Raw genomic sequence first — 24,098 nt, forward strand, 5'->3', positions numbered from 1 at the left:
AGGTGTTTTTGAGCCTGGTACTCTTAATGGTCGCCCCATAATATTTTTTTTAATAATTTTCAGCAGCAATGTACCTACTGTAAACATTGTTGCGGGCCGAATTATTTTAGAAATAATTCTTATTTCAATTTTAAGTAAGAATTATCTGATTTTTTTTTTATTTCCTATACTAACCACCGTTAAGAGATTCGCCCGTATTAGCTTTACACGTTGTATGTACAGTCAAGTTCATAAATATGTGTACATTTCTTCACCTTAATTCGTTGCAATAAGGTGAAAAAATGTACACATTTATATAAGAAGACTGTACAGCGATTTGCCACCATCCGGCCATTTGTTACAGCCGATAATAATATGATCATTGATCAATTAGCAATCGTTCGCATATATCAGCAAATCATAGTTACTTAAATTAACTGCAAAAATGAATACACTTAGACAGTTTTTTCGTACAAAAATTGAACTAAATTTCGTCTCAAGGAAAGCGACAAAATAGGACTTTGTCCCAACTTCGGCAAAATAAAACCTTCAAAAAGGATCTGACAGCTCTCGTTTTACAAAGTTATCGGTGCTGTTCAAAACGGCGCTACTATCGCAACTTCAAACCAAACTTATTACAATTTTCGTAGTTCCAATTTTCCCCGCCGGCAAAAATAACTTTGTGATATAGACCTGTGCTTTATAGCGTCTAGCCCCACACATTACCTTTCAAAATGGCCTGAAGGCTTCCTATTCCCTTGTGGAAGTTAAAGCAAAGACAGATAAATGTTAAACTGCTAACCTAGTTTTGCGAGTTTAAGAAATAGTACGTTTTAAGGGCGGAAAGTGACGGATTACGAACGAGAGGCCGTTTGAAGCCTGATGCCGAAGGTGGAGGGCTTTAATAACTCGAGTTTCTAATCCTTCAGCCGCCCGTGATATACACAATGTTTAAAATGTTTTTCATCATACTCGCGAAGTCATCATCCTCCTTGCGTTATCCCGATTTGCCCACGGCTCATGGAAGCCTGGGGTCCGCTTTGACAACTATCACTGGAGTCATGAAGGAAAATGATTTGAGCCCTTCACCCCAGCAGAGGGTAACAAGATTTAAAGAAGAAGAAGAATGTTGTCCCAAAAGGGGTAGGCAGAGCACACAGAACTGCTGGAATACAAATTTGTGATATACAGTGACAGATTAATATAAAAGTAATTGAATGGTGATCTTCTGCTTTTCATACGTCACTTGCTTAATGTGAAAATTATTATGTTTAAAATGTTACCTATACCAATTTAATGCGAAATAGAAAATAAATATGTCCTAGAACTAGAACAGAAAAGTATCTACTTTTCTTCCTTCCTATTAGAGAAGAAAAGCACTTTGTTCCTTCCTAGCCAAGAAAGAAACTCGTTTTTCCAATTTGAATACCAAATAAACGATGTCAAATAAATTACATTGTATACGGAATGTACAGTTTTCATTATTTACCAGTCTCCCACAAACGTGAAGAACCTGAAACTAACTGCTAGCAATTGTAGTTCCAGTTTTAATGGCGAACAGACGGACGCACATTACACTGAGCTGCGGTGATAAGCGGGAAGGGATGTAATTTTATGGGTTTCTATCGTTAAATGGGCTCGAATCTTGGGACAACTTTGGTCGGCATTTTATCGGTATTTAGTAGTGAAACGGCTAGCCGCAAGTATAATTTGCACGTTTTGTTTAGCATAATTATATTTTAGACAGATTTTTTAGCAAAATACATCTTTCTGCTTATCCCACAGGTTTTGGGAACAAAATTATATGATTCATAATATTTTATTTTAGCGCCATCTATTAGTACCTTATTGAAATAGATTGTGATGTGAACACATCAGCGAGCGCTGGTGAGCGTTTAAGTGACCGTACAGTTGCTACAAAATACGTATAGATGGCGCAGTAAATTACCCTTTAATGTATTTTATCAAATCATATGAAATTCAAACTATTTCACAAATATAATATAACCAATATCTTTAGTTATGTAACAATATTGTTTTCAGAATAATTCAACAATAAATGTTTTGTTTTTCAGAATATATGGTATCGATTTTCAACTGCAGCAAAACAGCTAGCAACTCTGATTTAGTCTATGGAAGTGGTGGAAAAAAAAAACAATTTTGACATGATGGTTTTATATTTGTGTCGGACAGAAATACGTCGGGAGCTACGCCGGTGAAGAATTTATTTCAATTATCATGAGCAAGCTCAGTGGTCTCGCTCCGCGCTGCCGCTAGTTGTAGACACATATTCTATCTTCATTATCCATGCGACAGAACGTTTCTCGCTAGTGCCGTGCTCCAAATAATGGTTTCCAATGAATCAGTGACGTCTCGATACTCAACCTTGGATATTATGGTTACAAGAAAAGGTGTATTTTGAAAATATATCTAGTGTTTTCGTGTTGAAAACTCGTTTGTGTAGTAAGTTAACTGTGTTGTTACCGTAGTGGTGTTGTTGAATCGGTGTTATGTCGGGTGGACGGAGTTTGGAGAAGGAGCGGAAGTCTCCTCGGGAAAGCGGTGAAGATTCGGAGGATGAGAGTGAAATCTTGGAGGAGAGCCCCTGTGGGAGATGGCTGAAGCGACGGGAAGAGGTAAGTGCCTTCGCCGTACTTTTTAGACACTTTTCTGAGTAATTTTAGGATAATAACTAGGAAATATTAAGTTGGTCAGCTGATTTGCAAGGTCTCTGTATTTCGGTCGCAACGCGCAATTAGATCGTTTTATCAACAATAAACAAAGAAAAATCTTCTAATGATGATTTCGATTATTTCCATAATAATAATCTTATATCAGTTCTTAAAAGAAATCCTGTGTGTTTTAAATGTTTTACCAAGGAAAGAAACAATATGATGTTGAAAATAAAATTGTAGGTTAGTAGATGCAAGATACCAGCTAAAATTATGTGGTTTTGCGGTTTACTATAATTTGCGAAAGAATTACCTGCAAAATTATTTTTATTTTGTATTCAACAATTATTAAATTTTCATTTAGCTTGTTAACTTTGCTTCAGTATGTTTCTAATCTAATAACTCAAAAACAATATAAGCCATTTAAAAAGCTGTGTGAACTGACTGACTGAACCAAGCAGAGCTTGTACAGAACTAGGCGACAATATATATAATATATACTTGTCGGAGAATGACCATAATGTGGTATAAGATAAATAAATAGATCAAACAAGGGTTTTACAACTTTGTACAACCTGGCTGGTATTCGACTGAGTTCTGCAAAAATGACAGAGAGGATACTACTGTCTCACAGAACAGAATAGAGAAAAACAGATGATGAACAGATGATTGGAGGCTGTCAATCGATTTGTAGGGGAAATGCTTGAGAAGTGCTGGCGTTGTTGGAGATTCATCAGTCTAATCTGGGGGTTTGCTCGAAGTACTACGCCCACGATCCGACATACTTATATAGATAAATACTATTACTTTCTAATCTTTTATCAACCATCATATTTAATCACCTTATGATCATTTAAGACATAGGATGAACTAGAACCTAATAAACATCAGATAAAAGAACAACAATAGGTAAACTGATAATTAATTGCTCTGATAAAGCTACTAGAAAAACCGTAATGGATAATTACTAGCAGCTAATTTGTTTACCCCTGAGTTCCACTAAGTAATTATATTGTATTCATTATCAACACCTCATAACATAAGCCTGGACAGATAATGGTCTGTTTGAATAAAAATGTCATTACAGGTGTTAAAGTATGATTTTGATTCCTTCAAGAAAATAGGCCATCAATAGAGTTACACCACCCCTATCTTCCCTTTGGTGTTGTAGAAATCGATTATGGCATAGGCTTTCAAAACTTCAAGTATCAATAGTTTCACCACCCCCTCTTCCCTTTGGGTGTTGTAGAAGTCGACTGTGGGATAAGGGGGTGAATTATGACGTAGGCATAGGCGAGAGGCTGGCAACCTGTCACTGCAATGTCACAGCTTGAATTGTTTCATGAGTTCCACCTACCCGTTTCTGGGATACAGGCGGGATTGTATGTATGTATATTACTTTTTACCTTTAACATATACCTCTTTCATGGAAATCCATGAAAGAGGCATATGTTCAGCAGTGGACGCAAATATGCTGAGAAGAAGAAGAAGATATTACTTTTTACCTTTTAATCTCGAATAAAGCATAAATGTGAGTGTGCACGGGAAAACATCCACTTTGTCGATTGCTATAAAGCCGCTTTGTCAGTTTATTCATATAAAGATACAAGTAAATCTCACCTTAATGGTAACTGACAAAGTGGGACGTTTTACTAAACACACTCACAAATGATTAGTAAATATTCCTCAATGAATTAAAAAAACAGATATAATTTAGACATGTCAGCACAACATGAGCTGAATGAACCTGCTTTTATGACGTAACTGTACTCAATAATGTTTAAAAACACAGTGTCAGATGTCGGTGCAAAGTCTAAACTTGTGGCAGTTGTGGCACAGTTAAGTTAGTCCTTATGTCAAGTGGATAAAAATCAAAATTTACTGGTGATGGCATTGTTGATAATGACTCCATACTGATGGAGTATCCACCAGGCTTTCGACTATTCTTCTTCCTCCTTCCCTCAATGATGAGGATCACGACCACAAGTAGTATGGTCTCCATTGAACACGGTCATAAGCCATGTGAACTGCACGGTATAAGCTGCCGTCAGTGCCCTTACTGGGATCCAAACCCCATTGGCTTAGCAGGCAGGATCATTACCAACTAGGCTAAACCGGTTGACTAAAAGATAACTAAAACTAGGGTGAACAGGCATCTTCTGGGCGAGCTCACTCCATCGTAGGCCATGTCTTTGCCTTTGGCTAGTCTGTGGTCAAGAGTAAGCCCATTCATAATGTAAAAAACCGGCCAAGTGCGAGTTGTACTCGCTTTGCAAGGGTTCTGTACACTACAAGAAGGGCTTAAGCGCCTCCTTTTTAGTAGGAACTTGAGTCATTATTGCGAATAATTGATATTTTGAACAAAACGAAACAGAAATGAGTTTATATGTAATATTCAAAAGCGATCACACAATTTCAAGAGATTTGGTATAAAGTCCTTGCAGAGGCAGTGAGTGAAATTCGTAATTTGAGTTTTTTTTTCTTTTAAGTCCGACTTACGCTTTACTGTATATTTCTAATAGGTTTTCCTGTGATCTATAGATTGAACTATCTCGTGTATTTTTTTTTTTCAAAATTTTACGCTTAGTAGTTTCGGAGATAAGGGGGGGAATGGTAATTTTTTGCCTGTTTTCTTAAATTACTTGAAAATTACTTTAGGGTCATTCCATTGTGACGGGTGGGATATTTATACTCTTTTTTGCCTACATTTTGCTTTATTTCTGCCAAACGGCAACAATTAGCGTATTAAATATGACATTATCAATTACTTGAATAATCAATGCGTACTGTACCATCAAAAAAAATATGAAAATGTCATTATTATTATGAGAAATTGATGGTATAAGAAGTGTGACGGGTGGGACTTCAAAGTGCCTCTCCTCTCCGACTTGACTTACACAATTCGCAATTGGTAAGAAACTACGAAACTTTTGTTAAACAACCATTTTTTATTTAATTCCTGATATTATATAGATTAGGTATTAGTATAATTTACGCAAATAACTCGTAAAACAAAAATAATTTTGCTTCTCAATGCTTGTGACGGGTGGGACAGCGCTTTGTGACGGGTGGGACGAGTAACATTTGAGTATACAAATATATGAAAAATATAAAGACAGTTCGTTTGTATTTACTTTAAATCAGCTCTTTTATTAATTATTTAATGTTACAAGTAATAATTTCAGTAGTTTTCTTAGAGCATTAAACCAAAAAAAATATTTTTTCAACTTGAATTTTTAAAGGTTCAGAAAATTGTCAAACCTTGTCAAACAGTCTATTACCACATACTTTTATCAGTGGGTCAGAAATAATGTCAAAAATTTTACCAGTTTTAATGAAAAAGACTTCTTCCTGACTCATAGGCCTCATTGCATTCATTGTGTTCTAAAAAGTAATACCACAACCGAATTAAGCAATATTAGACATATAATTTGCTTTAATATAACCCAGTTAGGTTTAACTAAACTTAAAAGAAGGATTTTATACTCATTAACTCAAGTTTTATCAGATAACCCATTTTGCTCACCCGTCACTGTGACGGGTGGGACCTACTTTGAAAAGCGTTAAAAGTATACTTTTATTCACAAGAGCAACGCGTTTTTTTAGCTAAAATAACCAACCTCAACCTAATTGTTACTTTCACAAAGTAAGACATCAAGAGTTTAGATACTTTTAGGGTAAACAAGAAAAAACTTTGTTTTATTGTGACGGGCGGGACGTGAGTTACGCATTGTGTAGACGCCCAATAAATCCTAACCATGAAACTTAATTTAAATTTACTTGCCACTGGTTTAAACAGCTTTAAATATATTTTCTTTTACACATATCACTTTCTCCATAATGTTTATTAAAAGCGCGAAATAGCGCTGCCAACTTAGGGTATATATATATGCCACCTTAGACAACTGGTGCTAGGGGTACGTTTGGACACATATAAAATGCAAAAAAATGTCATAAAAAGGAAAAACTCATTGATTCATAAAATTAGGCATAATGTTCTTTTCTCTAGATGTAGATTTAAATGTAAATTAAGTTATTTAATTTTTATGCCTGTGGTGTCGGTTTCGCTGGAATGACCCTTTACTAAAAATATTTGTGAAATACTTTTAAAAAACTCTTTCATTTGATATTGTAACACAGTATGGTTCTAGAAACTTTGATTTTTAATTTTCATACACACGAGTGATCCTATAAGGGTTCCGTTTTTCCTTTTTGAGGTACGGTACGGAACCCGAAAAAAGAAGGAAATGTTAAGTTATTAATAATCATACTTGTGTAAACAATAGCTACTACATATCAGCTAATAATATCATTGTTTATTCAATAATGTAATCATTTAATTTTACCCTGTAGGTCATCATAACAAGTTTATGTACTTGTACTATAACATGTTTATAAATAAATATTTGTGCATTATAAATTTAAATAGGTACTTGCATTTGTTTATTTTAAGATTTGCATTTCACTGGAGAGGAATTGAGTGGACAGTGTCAGAGGTAGACCAGAGCTTTCCATCATTTAAGAGCGCTATGACAAAAAAAGGCGATATATTGTAAAATGCACAATATTTATCGACAAAATTGTACACTTTACTCATACTAAAAGACAGTGAAAGTACGTGTTTCAGTTAGAACATCTTATTAACTGTCGGTTAAATAAAAAACATATGAAAAAAAAAGCTTTTTCAATTAGTAATGATTGTTTTTCTGATGCTCGTTTAGGAAAAACCGCGTGAAGCACAGAATTCGGAGCTCTTATTATGTACAATTTGATAAGATCACTCTCATAAATGAGGTAAATTTAAGTTCCAAATATCTTGTACTTAAGGCCCATTAAACAATATTTATCATTTAATCCTTTGAAATTGAGAAATTGAAAGTAAAACGAACTCAATTTTGTCTTGAAAATACATCGAAACAAGTGATCATTTCTCCGAAAATCTACATGTTATCGAAGTTATTTTAGTATATAAATAATCTGCACAATGTGCTTAAACTGCTGTTATCTATTTGTCGTTATAATATTTTATCATGATTTTTTGCCAATTTTTTGAAAACTAGCCTTCCTGTCGCTATTTTACCGGCGACGGACGCCTGCGATTTCAGTGCCGCGCCGGAGCTCGAGGAGGTAAGACGTATGTCGCTTTGGTCTCCGAGTTTTCATCGCAAACGTCGAGAATATTTATTGTTGTGTGGGTCGGACGCCTTGTTTCTACACGGGCTATCCTCGCATTGTGTGTGTGTAAACAGCGACCAACGAATTTGATCCTAGATCCGTAAATATTTGCTTTGCTTTTGTAATACTTTGTTATGTTTAAATGTTAAAGTATTACAACGTTGTGATGATAAAAATGTGAAAATTACAATACGGTCAAGATGATAAGACACATCAAGATGGTACTCGGGATCTGATGATGGAGCCAGAAGGTGGTCACCAGTACCAGTGAACCATGTAAGTAAACGACTTCGTGTTTAGGCTCGTTGGGTTCGTCTCAACAAGACCTTTGACAAGAGGTGGTACTCAGGGTCTGATGATGGAGCCAGATGGTGGTCACCAGTACCAATGAACCATATAACTAAACCCAGAGATGGGGAAATCGTAATCGATTCCGGATTACACGATTACTTGATTTTACTTTGTAATCTGACACTACTGGGTGTCAGATTACTTGTAATGTAATCAAGTGAAACGGTAAATTACCATTACATTGTAAAGGAATCACTAATCATCTATACAATCATTACTATTACCAATAATTCGGAATCATAGTCGATTCAAATTAACTGAAATTATTGACTTGATTACTTTCAGATTACGAATATGTAGTACCTCAGATTGCTGACTGTCACTTTGACACAAAAGTCGTCATGGGTGTCGTAAAATGGGTTTTAGGAGGTGCTGATTCCAAAATTAATGACTAATGTTCAATCTGACATTGCTGACTGTCACTCTGACACAAAAGTCGTCATGGGTGTCGTAAAATAGGTTTTAGGGGGTGCTGATTCCAAAATGAATGACCAATTTGGAATCTGACATTGCTGACTGTCACTTTGACACAAAAGTCGTCATGGGTGTCGTAAAATAGGTTTTAGGGGGTGCTGATTCCAAAATTAATGACCAATGTGGAATCTGACATTGCTGACTGTCACTTTGACACAAAAGTCGTCATGGGTGTCGTAAAATAGGTTTTAGGAGGTGCTGATTCCAAAATTAATGACTAATGTTCAATCTGACATTGCTGACTGTCACTCTGACACAAAAGTCGTTATGGGTGTCGTAAAATAGGTTTTAGGGGGTGCTGATTCCAAAATTAATGACCAATTTGGAATCTGACATTGCTGACTGTCACTTTGACACAAAAGTCGTCATGGGTGTCGTAAAATAGGTTTTAGGGGGTGCTGATTCCAAAATTAATGACCAATGTGGAATCTGACATTGCTGACTGTCACTTTGACACAAAAGTCGTCATGGGTGTCGTAAAATAGGTTTTAGGGGGTGCTGATTCCAAAATTAATGACCAATGTTCAAATTGACATTGCTGACTGTCACTTTGACACAAAAGTCGTCATGGGTGTCGTAAAATAGGTTTTAGGAGGTGCTGATTCCAAAATTAATGACTAATGTTCAATCTGACATTGCTGACTGTCACTCTGACACAAAAGTCGTTATGGGTGTCGTAAAATAGGTTTTAGGGGGTGCTGATTCCAAAATTAATGACCAATTTGGAATCTGACATTGCTGACTGTCACTTTGACACAAAAGTCGTCATGGGTGTCGTAAAATAGGTTTTAGGGGGTGCTGATTCCAAAATTAATGACCAATGTTCAATCTGATATTGCTGACTGTCACTCTGACACAAAAGTCGTCATGGGTGTCGTAAAATAGGTTTTAGGGGGTGCTGATTCCAAAATTAATGACCAATGTTCAATCTGACATTGCTGACTGTCACTCTGACACAAAAGTCGTCATGGGTGTCGTAAAATAGGTTTTAGGGGGTGCTGATTCCAAAATTAATGACCAATGTTCAATCTGACATTGCTGACTGTCACTTTGACACAAAAGTCGTCATGGGTGTCGTAAAATAGGTTTTAGGGGGTGCTGATTCCAAAATTAGTGACCAATTTGGAATCTGACATTGCTGACTGTCACTTTGACACAAAAGTCGTCATGGGCGTCGTCAAATAGGTATCCGGAGGTGTTTGAAAACTAATGACCAATTTGGAATCTGACACTGTTGACTGTCACTTTGACACTAAAGTGATCATGGGTGTCTTCAAATAGGTTTTCATGGGTACTGATCTCAATATTAATGATCAATTTGGAATCTGACATTGCTGACTGTCACTTTGACATAAAAGTCGTTATGGGTGTCGTCAAATAGGTTTCCTTTCCAGGGGTACTGTGCAATGTCAGGTTCCAAATCGGTCATTACTTTTTAAATCATTTCATTAATTTTGGAATCAGTGCCCCCTAAAAACTATTTGACAACACCCATGATTCCTTTTGTGTCAAAATTACAATTAGCACTGTGAGATTCCAAAATAGTCGTTAATTTTGGAATCAGCACCCCCGGAAACCTTTTTGAAGACACCCATGACGACTTTTGTGTCAAAGTGACAGTCAGCAATGTCAAGATTCCAAATCGGTCATTAATTTTCAAATCAGCACCTCCGGAAACCTATTTGACGACACCCATGACGACTTTTGTGTCAAAGTGACAGTCATCAATGTCAGATTCCACATTGGTGATTAATTTTGGAATCAGCACCCCCTAAATCCTATTTTACGACACCCATGACGACTTTTGTGTCAAAGTGACAGTCAGCAATGTCAGATTCCAAATTGGTCATTCATTTTGGAATCAGCACCCCCTAAAACCTATTTTACGACACCCATGATGACTTTTGTGTCAAAGTGGCAGTCAGCAATGTTAGATTCCACATTGGTCATTAATTTTGGAATCAGCACCCCCTGAAACCAATTTTACGACACCCATGACGACTTTTGTGTCAAAGTGACAGTCAGCAATGTCAGATTCCACATTGTTCATTAATTTTGGAATCAGCACCCCCGCAAACCTATTTGACGACACCCATGACGACTTTTGTGTCAAAGTGACAGTCAGCAATGTCAGATTCCACATTGGTCATTAATTTTGGAATCAGCACCACCTAAAACCTATTTTACGACACCCATGACGACTTTTGTGTCAAAGTGACAGTCAGCAATGTCAGATTCCACATTATTCATTAATTTTGGAATCAGCACCCCCGCAAACCTATTTGACGACACCCATGACGACTTTTGTGTCAAAGTGACAGTCAGCAATGTCAGATTCCACATTGGCCATTAATTTTGGAATCAGCACCCCCTAAAACCTATTTTACGACACCCATGACGACTTTTGTGTCAAAGTGCCAGTCAGCAATGTCAGATTCCAAATCGGTCATTAATTTTTAAATCAGCACACCCGAAAACCTATACTCGTGGTATATGCACTTGAAAACCACGAAGTTGTATAGTCATATTGTTCATTGGTATTGGTGACCACCATCTGGCTCCATCATCAGACCCTGAGCACCACCTTGAAGTAATTAGAATTGTATTTGTCTTATTTTATCATCATATTAATATAATTATACTTTACTCTAATACTTATCATATAACAAAAGCAAATATTTGGGATGGGATCTACTTTTATAATTATGTATTACTTTAATTTTTTAAATAAATTTTAACATAATTGATATTATTTCGCGCTATATTCTCGTATTTTCGTACAAAATAATGTTTATTAGAAACCAAAAGTTTATATCGAGATAGTAGATTGTGGTTGTTATCAAAATTCCATAGAAAGGATCAAGATTGTTTTGTCCATTATTGTAGTGCGAGCGAGTGATAAGACGTGCTAGAAAGGGTCGGCATATTGGGCTCGCGCGGCGGGTAAAATACCTAATTTCGCCCGACGCCGAAATGTTATAACGCTCTTAAGGATCTTTATGCTTTCAGTTTAATATAATAGAAATATAAATAAATATTATAGGACATTCCTACACAGATTGACTGAGCCCCACGGTAAGCTCAAGAAGGCTTGTGTTGTGGGTACTCAGACAACGATATATATAATATACAAATACTTATATACATAGAAAACATCCATGACTCAGGAACAAATATCTGTGCTCGTCACACAAATAAATGCCCTTACCGGGATTCGAACCCGGGACCGCGGCGTAGAAGGCAGGGTCACTACCGACTGCGCCAGACCGGTCGTCAATATGTCAAATATGTTTCCCTTAATGGAAATTTCTTTGTTTCTGTGTAAGAATAAATATAGAATTTTTTGCTTGGAAATGTCACAGTGTGTGAAAAGTCTTTGTGTAGGTCTACATTAATAATAATGTACTTGTATTAACAATGTATGTAATCATTTGTACCACATAAGTAGTCTCTTTGCTTTTGTACCATGTTGTTCACAGTCAAGGTTCTACCTAATCAATATTAATATAAATGTTAATAAGTAACATATTGCTTTATTCTCAAGAGAAATCATTGACATTGCCAATATGGATTAAAAGATTTTAAATCTAGATTTGACAGTACCCACAGTTCACACAAAATAATGAAAGAATTTGTAGCCAGTAATCATTGCTACTAGCAATTCGAATTCTTTTTAGTAAGATTTCAATTTGTGATTTTCTTGAATAATTTTGATGGATCTATCATCTATAGGTAATACTTTTTTTTACTAGCCTTATTTTCGGTTCCTGAGGTTTGGTGTTTAATCTCATAATTCATAATAATTGAAAACTGTAGCCAATCTGCTATATCTGCAACTCAAAAGGTGTCACAAGGACTTTTAAAAACTTTTACACTCCTTTTTGAAGAACCCCGTATTGTAGACCCTTGGAAAATCCTGGGCAGAGAGATTATTCCACCATCGGAGTGTCTGTGGGAAGAAATTCTTCTTATACCGTACAGTGCATGACCAATTAGATTTTAGAGTGAGGATAAATAGAAAAAAGATTTTTCTCACTTGATGGTCTCAACGGAAGATCAGCGCTGGAAGTCACCAGCAACACTCTAAGATGAGGCCATTTCGTGGCACTTCATTCCTTACTGTTTTTTTATTTTATTATAAATGGGCTTACTCTTGGCCACAGACTAGTCGAAGGCAAAGACGTGGGCTACGATGGAGTAAGCTCGCCCAGAAGATGCCTGTCTGTTTAGTTATTTGTTATTGTATATTTTGACTTGCCTGTATTCCCGAAAAAAAAAGGATCACACAAGTCTACCCTTCATACCTCATGACAGTTCATAAAGTCATAGATTCTCCATCTTGTCGTTGTCACGTGACAAGCCAGACGCCTAATTAGCCTGTCACTTTCGCCGCGCCAGTCAACGGCCGCGTTCGGCGCCCGCGCACTGTCACTTTCTAGCTTGGAGATGTATGAATGAAAGTCGGGACGATTGTAGGCTTGGGCGAGTTCAAAGACCTTGGTCAAAGGTCTTTTACAAAGAGAGTGGTTCCTCAGTGGCTAAAGCTCGAGGTGACCAAGAAGGTGGCAGTCGCTTACGCTGTGACAATGATTGTCTTCATGCCTACGCCCACCCCCCATAGGTATATACGCTCTAGGCTCAGTTCAGCGCCCACTGTCACTTTCTAGCTTGGAGATCTATGAATGAAAGTCAATTGTAGGCTTGGGCGAGTTCAAAGACCTTGGTGAAAGGTCTTTTACAAAAAGAGTGGTTCCTCAGTGGCTAAAGCTCGAGGTGACCAAGAAGGTGGCAGTTGCTTACGCTGTAACAATGATTGTCTTCAGTGGTACGTTGCCAAATGCACAAACGCTCACGATAATATCACTATCGCTAGCGTCAACGATTGTCATTCGGCTAGGCCGACCGTGCCGTGCCCCCAATAGACGCTCTAGGCTCAGTTCGGTGCTCACTGTCACTTTCTAGCTTCGGGATGTATGAATGAAAGTCGAAATAGTTGTGGGCTTCTTAGTAGGTTAGTAGGAGTTCAAAGACCCAGAATGATTGGTTCTATATTAAAAAGAAAAAGCGAACATGCCCTCCAGCAAAGAGCGATTGACCAAATTGGCAGTCGTTTATTATTACGCTACGACAATTGTCATGGCTATGCGGTGTTCCCATCGCGGCAAAACTAAGCTCATCCCGTCAAGTTTTTGTCCCATTTCTATGAGATGATGATCTATTTATCATTGCTTCTCTGTCACCGTGAGGACCTTACGGAAGACCTAGCGCTGACTTTTTAGTTTTTAGCTAACATCATGCTGAGTTAAGTTCGTGATACGCACTCAATGTTCCTATCTTCACTCTCATCCTTCATCTCATCTCATCATCATCATTCTCATCATCTCTTTCTTGCCAAATAGGTACTTCTTCTCGCCTTTTATGGATTTCCAAGCTGTTTTATATGTGGCGCGGCGCGGTGGTTCTCTGCCAGATCGACAATGCCGTCGTTTTGATGTCGTCCAACTATTCGCTCGTAGGATTTTCATGGTTTTACCCAAGTTTATGTAACATAGAAAACAGTTGCCATTTGCAATTGGTCGTATCCATCTGCTCCGTTCAGCCATAGATTAAATATAAGAAGAGCATACACTACACTACACATAGATGGCGCCACGAAAAAATGTCTTGAAGCTTTCGATTATACTTGTAGATGGCGTTAAGTGTCACTTTTGACGTAGATTTATGGCTCGAGTGACACTTAACGCCAATTTACAAATTATCGATGGCAACAAGGCATTTTTTGTGGCGCCATCTATGTGTGGTGTAGGGTACGTATCACAATGTCTAAAATTAAAAAACCTAACGTTAAATGACCTACGTTCAAAATACCTAAAATCAAAATACCTAATGTTTTTAATTACCTAAGCAAGTTACACCTACGCACGTATTACCGAAACTTAAAATACCTATTGGACTAAATACCTAATGTTTGAAATACCAAAAACTATGTCACCTAAATTTTATACACCAACATTGAAATACCCTATGGTCAAAATACCTAAAATGATTAGCCGGTCAAAATACCGAAGTATCTAGTAGGTAGTGTAGGTTCCGCGAGCGTAAAAGAGGGTATATTGAAGTATTCATTTTAAGAATAGTATAGTTACGCATAATTTATCTAGGCATATTTTTGTTTGTTCAAATACATGTTGTGCATAAAAGTTTTTCGTCGAATGGTTTTTATGGATAACATTGTTTAGTCGAAATTTATCTCGCAGAATTTTTATCATAGCTAATACTACTATACTGATGTTGCAGTTATAACCTACCCTAACCTAACCGACAATTGTGCATTCTTATACTCCAATTGCTAATTCGAGTCCAAAAAAACTACTATGATGTTGCCACTGCAATAAAATGTTTGTAAAATAGTATAATCCTTTTTTATTTGAGTCCAAAAAAACACACGCCAAGATAAATTATTTATTATTTATTTCAATCCTTTGATTTATATATTTAATAGTCTTTTATTATGTACATAAATACTAGGTCGCTCGATTTTTTTTCTTTTTTTCCGTGATTTTTAGTTGTAAAGTTGGTATTGCGCTTGTATCACTTCAGGTATCAATAACATGAAAAGTATTTTGACAGTGACATAAGTGACATTGACAGCTGTGACATTGACGTATCTGTCGTAGTTTTTTTGGACTCGAATTAGCAATTGGAGTATAACAAAATATTGTATTTCTTGAGGTCGCAGTTCTAACCTAACCTAACCGACTCTCCTGACTGCATTTAGTATGGGTGGTTATTCTGATTTTAAGATATATGCCAAATACAATTATGCAAGTCAATGTTTCATAAAAAACGATCGGCGTAAAAAGTATTCTGCGAACTTATTTTCGGACAAAGTAATATTAGTATTATTTTAGATTATGTCAAATAATTTTTCTGACAAATTAACATTCGTCGAAAATCGATTATGCGAAGTTTGTTATGCGAAAATCGTTTCGGACAATTAAAGGTATGCCAAATAGAGGGAGCCCGATTGGTTTAAATCCTATATTAGAGTAGGTTTAGGTTAGGTTAGAACTCCGCCCTTACACAACAACTAACGGCTTTTAAAGTAGGTTTAGGTTAGGTTAGAACTGTGACCACGCGCAAAAACAAACGGTTTACAGATTAGGTTTAGGTGAGGTTAGTACTGTGACCACACACAAAAACAAACAGTTTACAGAGTAGGTTTAGGTTAGGTTAGAACTGCGATCACACAGAAAAGAACTGCTTACAGAGTAGGTTTAGGTTAGGTTAGAACTTCGACCCTACACATCAACGCACGACCTTTAAAATAGGTTTAGGTTAGGTTAGAAGGTTAGGTTAGTTGTGACCAAACTTAAAAACAAATAATTTACAAATTGTAAAATTTTAGAAAAATTGACAATTGAAATAGGTTTACAAAATTGAAATAATATTATGCGTGATAAATTTTATTTAATGTAAAACAAAATGAAATGAAAAAACACAAAACAAAGTACTACGATATAAAATAGGTACTTTATAAGTATACACTCGGAATAAGTTATCTACGAAGTAAAATTACATACATACATACATACAATCACGCCTGTATCCCATAAAGGGGTAGGCAGAGCACATGAAACTACTAAAGCTTCAGTGCCACTCTTGGCAAATAAGGGGTTGAAAGAAAACGAAACTGTGACATTGCAGTGACAGGTTGCCAGCCTCTCGCCTACGCCACAATTTAACCCATATCCCATAGTCGCCTAAAAACGAAGTAAAATTCTACGGTTTAATTTGACTTGTATCGATCATTCTACGATATGAACTGTCGATGAAATGAAATTATTTGAAACGTTGTCTTTGAAATAATATTCGATTAATTGTCTGTCGACGATTCAAGGGTAAACCGGTTATTTAAGCCCCATTTATTAGGCATTTTTGCTTTTCGGATTTAATCATTAGGTATTTCGATTTTAGGTATTTTGAACGTAGGTCATTTAACGTTAGTTTTTTTAATTTTAGGTATTTTGAACGTAGGTCATTTAACGTTAGTTTTTTTAATTTTAGGTATTTTGAACGTAGGTCATTTAACGTTAGTTTTTTTATTTTAGACATTATAATATGCAACTTTTTAAACTTTAGGTATTTTGAATTTCGGTCGAAACACCATTATGTATTTTGATTTTAGGTATTTTGAACGTAGGTCATTTAACGTTAGGTTTTTTAACTGTAGACATTGTGATACGTACCCGTGGTGTAGTGTATGCGTGTTCTTAGGCGGCCGCATTTTAATGTATGGGATGGTATGGTATGATCTTATTATTTAATGTATGGTTCAGCATAAAAGAGCATGTTCAAAAAAACCTTTGTTTTATCTTCATGCTCAATAAAATTTTCATTCCTATAAACGGATTTAAAAAACTGTAAAGCCGATCTGCAGAAGTTTATATCAAACGGTGATGGAATCTATCGCCCGCAGATTAAAATTGCCATCTGTTCTTTTGTGGCTTTAAATTGATATTTTCTCCCTTTTTTTCTATTTTCGATTCGATTCTGTGAATGATGAGAAAAGTTGCAGACTATTTGATTGAAATCGAGTGTCGGCGAATGCTGAATGATATATCACTTCCGTGTCTCAACTGTCGCAAATCGAAAAGTAAAATTTAAGAATTTAGCAATTTGTTAAATGGACTGGAATTATACCTTTAATTGTGTCGCAGTCTAGTCAAAACGTACCACTATGTAACTTATTATAAGAACATAACAAACTTTATACGATCAAACTGCCCTTGTGAAAAAGCATTGTGATTTGAGACGCTGTGTCAGGCTATTCCTATAAGCGTTTTTCGAGTGGGAACTTTGACTAGTCTTCAGAATAATGAATAAAATTATGATGGTAAGCGGTTCTTATCGAAATTAGGATTCTGTAGGAGGTAAGCATAGCGAATGATATTCCGCTTTGTGTGGTAGGGCACAGCACAGCGAATATCATCTCGCTCAAATCTAGAGCAGAGCCCAACTGGGGTAGTACCAGGGGCGGCTCACTCCGTGATTCTATCGCCGCGCTACAAGTACATGCTGGCGGCCGCGAGTTCGCGGCCTAATCAGGGGTTGCGCGCGTTCTCGCGGAACGCACGTTCGCACTTTCTATTGTTACTTTACGTTGCGAATTTTTTTTAAGGTTCATATGCGTTGTCCTCGTGTGGAATGGCTAATAATGTTTACTTAAATAAATATCTTGAATAAAATAAATACCATAGGACATTTTTACACATATCTACTATTGATTAAGTCCCCCGGAAAGGTTCAATAAGGCTTGTGATGATGGAACTTAAACAAAAATATATAAATACTATATATATACCTAGAAAGTACCCAAGACCTGAATATAACAGTATAACATTTTATTGAGTATTAATTTGTTTTAATCCATAGGCAACCCTATCGCCGAACGCCGCGCACGTGCGGCTCATTTCTTTGTTAGAATTTTGTAGGCATTTAAAAAGGCGGCATGTCGCGAACATCAAAGTAGTGGGCCTTCTGTACTTGTACTATTATATATTCTGTGGTAGTACCTCCGCCTTACAGAAGACCGCAGCCAAACAGCACTAGACCCTACTCATAGTGTTGTGTTCCTGCCGGTGAGTAAGGCTGCCAGAGCTCAACGAGGGTGCGGTGTGCTGGTGACGGAAGGATCTACGGAACTAATTTATTGTAACTAATTGTCCTTTGAGTCGTCGGAACCCGAACACAGCAAAAGGGAGTGTACAGTTTCTAATGGGTTCACGGAAAAAAAATATTTTAACAATACTACCAGAACGTTTAGTAAAATAGATTTATCGTAACTGATACTACAATCTCGTAATAAAAACAACTGTATTGTTACGTTTACTATATTTTGAATTCAATAGAACTAAGCAAACATTAATATGCACTAAACAGTTCTGTTTGAATTACATATACGAGAACTCTAGTTTTATTTACAACTAATAGAATAAAGGTTACGATAATTCTATTAACAAGAAGCTTCTTGTAATGCCAAAAAAATAAAAATTATCTTTACAATCTTAATCTTAGCGGTTACTATCACAGTATTCTTCCTGTAACTTTTTTATACGTTGCCATTACTTTGTAGTTCTCGTAAAGAAATAAAAAGAATATTCTTGTAATGTAAACTCAACGAAGAGTTATATTTAAAAATATTAAGTTTGTATAAATATGTACGCATCGCTGTCAACTCTATTATTTGTATCGTAGCGAATGCCATCGCAGTATAGTTGATATGACTGTTTTATAAGTTGGTATTACTTTGCAGCTCTTGTAAATAATGACAATAATATTCTCGTAATGTATACTGGTGAACAAATAGTTCTGTTGAAAAAGTATTTAGTTAGTATAAATATGTGTTTCGTTTTTGTAACGAAACGCCATGTTTAAGTACCATTGTATATCTTAGTGAATGCTATAGCAGTATAGTTGATTTTACTTTGCGCCTCTTGTAAAAAATAACAATGATATTCTCGTAATATACACCGAAAAATAATTGTTATAACAAAAAATATTGTCCGCATAAATAAATGTTTTGCTTGTGTAACTAAACGCAATGTTTTGCGGCGTGGTCGGCGGCCATTTACGTGTCATGAGAGATCACGCGTGGACGCGGATCGCAATAGGTTATATTATTTATCGTTAAACGTACTCACTACGTATTATCCATTCGTTTGGTAGTTTCCATTTTAGGAAATGGATGAAGAGGTGCAAAAACTCTTGCAAGGATGGGAGATGGCAGAGTTGGCAAAATCAGGTGAGTCACATACCGTACATCATGTAGAACTTAGTAGATAATTAGAATGGTGAGTAAAAAGGCATTTAATGTTGTATTCATTTTACATTGCATACAAATTCATACGACATTACGTGGGCAAAATCTAAATACTGAACTAATATGGACTGTCCACGATAAAAAGTGGTCATACATAACATGATAAATCTTTCTTCCTGAATGCACATTTTGAAGCAATATTATATTTTGATAAATCTGTATACATAAAACTATATAATAATTAAAGCTATTCCTTATAATGCTTTAGTGTGTCTGAGGTTTCGCCGAATGTATACCATCAAGCATTTCATTTCTTGTACAGTGTTTTTTAACAAACTTCACAGGCTTCCTGGCACAATTTTATAAATACTTATATTTTTATAAGCTGTTTTACACACATTAGAATGACATCTTAGCAGACAAAAAATACTTTTTGAAACTCATTTCGACTTTTGGTAGTCAGGAAGACTTTGTACTCCAAGCACTGACAGTTGTTTTTGTATGGAGAGCCAAAAAGTGTCAAAAATTCGAATTCGGCAAAGTTAGAAAATCTCAGTACTTTCTTAATCTGATTACAATCAGAAAAATTATTACTATCGTAGAATCAGTATGTAATAGGGTATATTTTGGCTATTATAATTAAACATTAAAAAAATATTTTTGTCATTAAAACTGTTGTACTTAAAGACTGCAAGAAGACACTGTACAAAAAAATATTGTTATCATGAGATACATACTGCTAAAATTCATAGGCCACCTAAAGTTTATAATTTGTTTGTATTTTTATAATGTAGTTTAATATCTACAAATTATTTGACAAACATGCTGCTTATAAATTCTCATTATTCTCAAGATTTACCATGTTATATATGACCACTTTTTATCGTGGACAGTCTTTATATATATCTGAAGTGGACGTAGAATATTACTTAATGTAAAATTTATTCATAGAAATTTTAATGTCTTTTTCAGATGATTTACAATGGTTGCAAGTTTCCTGTGACCCATGCCATACTGTGGAACAAAAGTGGAAAAATTCTGCAAAATATAAATTTTGGACGAAATGAAGGACGGTTCTATTAACACTGACGAATATATGAACAAAGTCTTGTACTAAGGATCGTTGAAATATATTTTTTAACAAATTATATAATTATTTTATTTACTTTCAGATTCACCAATTTTCACCGCTCATAGCATCCATTCCATATGCTGGGTGACCCAGGTTTCCGGATCCCAGTTTCAACTCTAGGCTTCTGTCTCTTGGAACTGGTCCTAGCAACCTGCATTTTTATCGGTAGGTACCTATGAATTTGTCTGTGCACTGTATAGACAACTAACATTTCTTGTAAATGTAAGAAAAGGTTTGTTGTCTATACAAGGTGGTACAGTAGGATTAAAGGCTGAGCCACGCCAGATACGTGTACGTAGACGTGCGCGTAGCGTACGCGGTGTAAATGACGAATCCTCATTAGAGATTACACCGCTTGTGTGACGTGTTTCCCGTGTGTGTCTAGCGGTGTATCATCTCTTTTGAAGATTCGTACTTTACAGCGCGCACTCCACGCACACGTCTACGTACACGTATCTGGCGTGGCTCGGCCTTTAATCCTACTGAACCACCTTGTATAGACAACAAACCTTTTTTACATTTACAAGAAATGTTAGTTGTCTATACAGTGCACAGACAAATTCATAGGTACCGATAAAAATATAACACGTTAACGCAATTGTATATTTATTAGAGAGTACCATAAATGCAGTTGCTGTAACTAACTTTCTTGTTCTATCAACCATTTAATGAAGTTTACATAAATGAAGAGAATGTAATATATATCAGATGACTTGTATTCTTAACGATACCTATTATTGGCCTAACTAAAGTTTTATAACCTTTACAAGAATTTCTTGTGGAGTTTACATTATTTTGTTTATTTAGACACTCCATTTGTTATAAATACTGAATAATCTAGTAATACACACAATTTGACTGTGTGACCCTTACAATATTTTTATTTTATGATACGTAATGTATATATTACCTTTACAAGAATATATTGTCAAGGTCACATTTCATTTATTAAGCTCTGCAAGAAAATATTATTTATTTGTACGGTCCACGTGTTATGATTACTAAATATTCTAGTAATACACGCTATTTTAATGTGTAGCAATTACAAGATAACTAGTTCACTAAGCTCAACGCATTTAAACAGACTAGTTTAGTTATTTATACTATGTGAACAATTGTCCCAGAATTTACTAGATTTTCTCGTTCAGATTACACTATTCAGGTATCATGGACGAGACTTTTTTCTCCGTGTTGGCAACTCGCATATGACACTCCTTAAGTTGCAGCCTTGCAGGCGTCCATAGGTTACGGTGACCGCTTTCCATCAGGCGGACCGTATGCTTGTTTGCCACTGACGTAGTATAAAATAAATCTTACAAATTAACCGAAAATTTGGTACGTCAAACATTATCTACAGTCTACACGTGATCCATCTTAGGTACCGGCCACACCAGAGCGTCGCGTGTCTCGGGGCGCGCAACGGACGTCCGCGCCACGCCACGTGCGCGCCCCGAGACACGCGACGCTCTGGTGTGGCCGGTCACTTACACTTTCACCTCATCTCGGACACTGGTGATCAAATATATATGAAAGAGGCGCGTTCTTACTGTTCTTAGCACACAGTCTAAGCTTGTAGGTGAACGCGTACCACGCTTGTATGAGTGAGAAATGACAGGTCGACTGTTCGCGTTTTTGACGACGGTAACTGTGAGGTAACCGAGAGGGGGTGGACGGCACTTTCAACGGAGAGCGGGAGTGGCCATTCTGTGTGCTTTCACTCTTCACCAGAATTCGTTCTCAATCCGAAGTCCGTCTCAGATCAGAGTCCAAATCAGAAGTCCGACTCACACTATGCCAGTTTTCTTTAGAGGTACAGTCACCGGCATAAATAAGTGATGATTTATGTATCTTGTCGCTTTTAATCGTTTGACAATTTCGTATGACATTTCAAACAAGACGTTAATGTGTCAAGGTCCAGAAATCATCACATATTTATGCCGGTGACTATACGCAGCCTTAAAAAAGTAGAAATTAAGTGTTAAAGTCACGTTTACTCTACGGAAATTGGTACAAAACGGACTCGTAACAACACACTTTGTCTGCCTTAACTATGTATTTAAGTTAACAGCTTTCCTAGACCATTAACATTCCCGGCCGGTGAGAAAACGTCCACTTTACTGCTTACATTGTGTTTAACTACTGTTTGTTTCATTTCGCCCCCCGTTAGGATTATAATTATAAGATTACTAGATTTTGCCCGCGGTTTCGCTCGCTTTACTTATTTTCCTTGCGTTTTATAAATTAAACGGCCAGTATCTCAAAAAAACATGATGTTTTTATTAAGACGCTACAGGAGCGATAATGCTATAATGAAAAGGACCCCTTTCAATTTGAGAATTTTAGTTAAATATACTAAGTGTTATGAACTAGAGAAAAAAAATATCCATTTAGAACAACTCAGTTAAAAGATATTGCGAAAAAATCTTTAAAATCGAGGTTTCGCTCTCGACTGTTTCCTCCTTCAAAACTTAATCAATCGTAACGAAATTTGAGAATCTGAATAACAATGAAATAGTCTGTGTCGGACCGTTTAATTTTTTTGGATAATTGTTACCAATTTTGAATACCGCACCTTCATTGCGCCATAATCAATAAGGCCGTTTTTGGATTTTGATTGGCTCTAGCGTCTTTATCATAAATATCATAAATTCAGAAAAATCAAAACGGTCCGACACAGATAAAAAAAAAATCTGTGAAAAAAAAAACATTGCTCTATTTTCTAAAACCAGGGAGGAAATAGTGGAGAGCGTTTGTATAGAGAATTGACCCCTCCAGCCCCTTCTGTATCGTCTTAAGGGATCACCCGGTATATTTTACCATATCTTACCACTTACCAGACCAGACATCTCTTACAGGGATTATAATATGAATATTTACATAACATATAAGGTTGGTAAGGCAATAAGCGGATTAAACACTCCATTGCCCGACATCAAGTTATGTGCCTTAATACAGTTTAAAGTCTCCGCCATACATAAAGCGTTTTGATAGCGTAGCGTTTAGCGGTGCGGAAATTCACGTACCTTGAAAACCTTTTTTTTAAGTTATAAAAATACTTTCAGATTTACATTTTCAATTTCAACACCCTTGCGGGCGTTTATTATACCTGTATTTTTAACAGAATAACAATAAAAGCACCTGTTTTCAAATAGAGGAAAAATTGATAAAATTGTTTCACGCAATAAATAATTATCCCATAAAAATCATCTTCCATACTAGCTCGCGTACATTAGTTTACTTAATTTGCCGATAGATGTCGCTGTACGTTGAACGCTCATTCCTACATCGCGTTTTTTCTGATATAATGAGGTCGGTTCGGGAGCGTCCTTACGACATGTCGTAAACTATTGAAGTCGAATAGCATTGATTTTCTTTGGACGTTGTCTAACAATGAAATTGTATAGGTACTAAAATATTACTTGTTACGTGGGAAATTGAGTCTTGAGGGATTTAATCAAGTCTGTAGAGTTATATGAATAACATTTGATGATTC

At 36.2% G+C, this 24,098-nt stretch overlaps 1 protein-coding gene across 4 annotated transcripts in view; it reads left to right on the forward strand.

The window, feature by feature from the left end:
• Positions 1 to 2,169: 2,169 nt before the first annotated feature.
• Positions 2,170 to 24,098, forward strand: part of LOC125227746 (nuclear receptor-binding protein homolog) — a 94,421-nt gene continuing 72,492 nt past the window's right edge. For all 4 annotated transcript variants that reach the window (XR_007177219.1, XR_007177218.1, XM_048132059.1 and 1 more), the window contains exon 1: positions 2,170 to 2,615. Coding sequence is in view for 2 of the 4 variants with exons in the window: in XM_048132059.1 (XP_047988016.1) it covers positions 2,490 to 2,615 (126 nt within the window). In the remaining 2 variants the exon portion in view is untranslated. The remainder of the gene's footprint in view (positions 2,616 to 24,098) is intronic.

Source organism: Leguminivora glycinivorella, chromosome 7 (genome assembly GCF_023078275.1).
Source record: "Leguminivora glycinivorella isolate SPB_JAAS2020 chromosome 7, LegGlyc_1.1, whole genome shotgun sequence".
Lineage (NCBI taxonomy): Eukaryota > Metazoa > Arthropoda > Insecta > Lepidoptera > Tortricidae > Leguminivora > Leguminivora glycinivorella.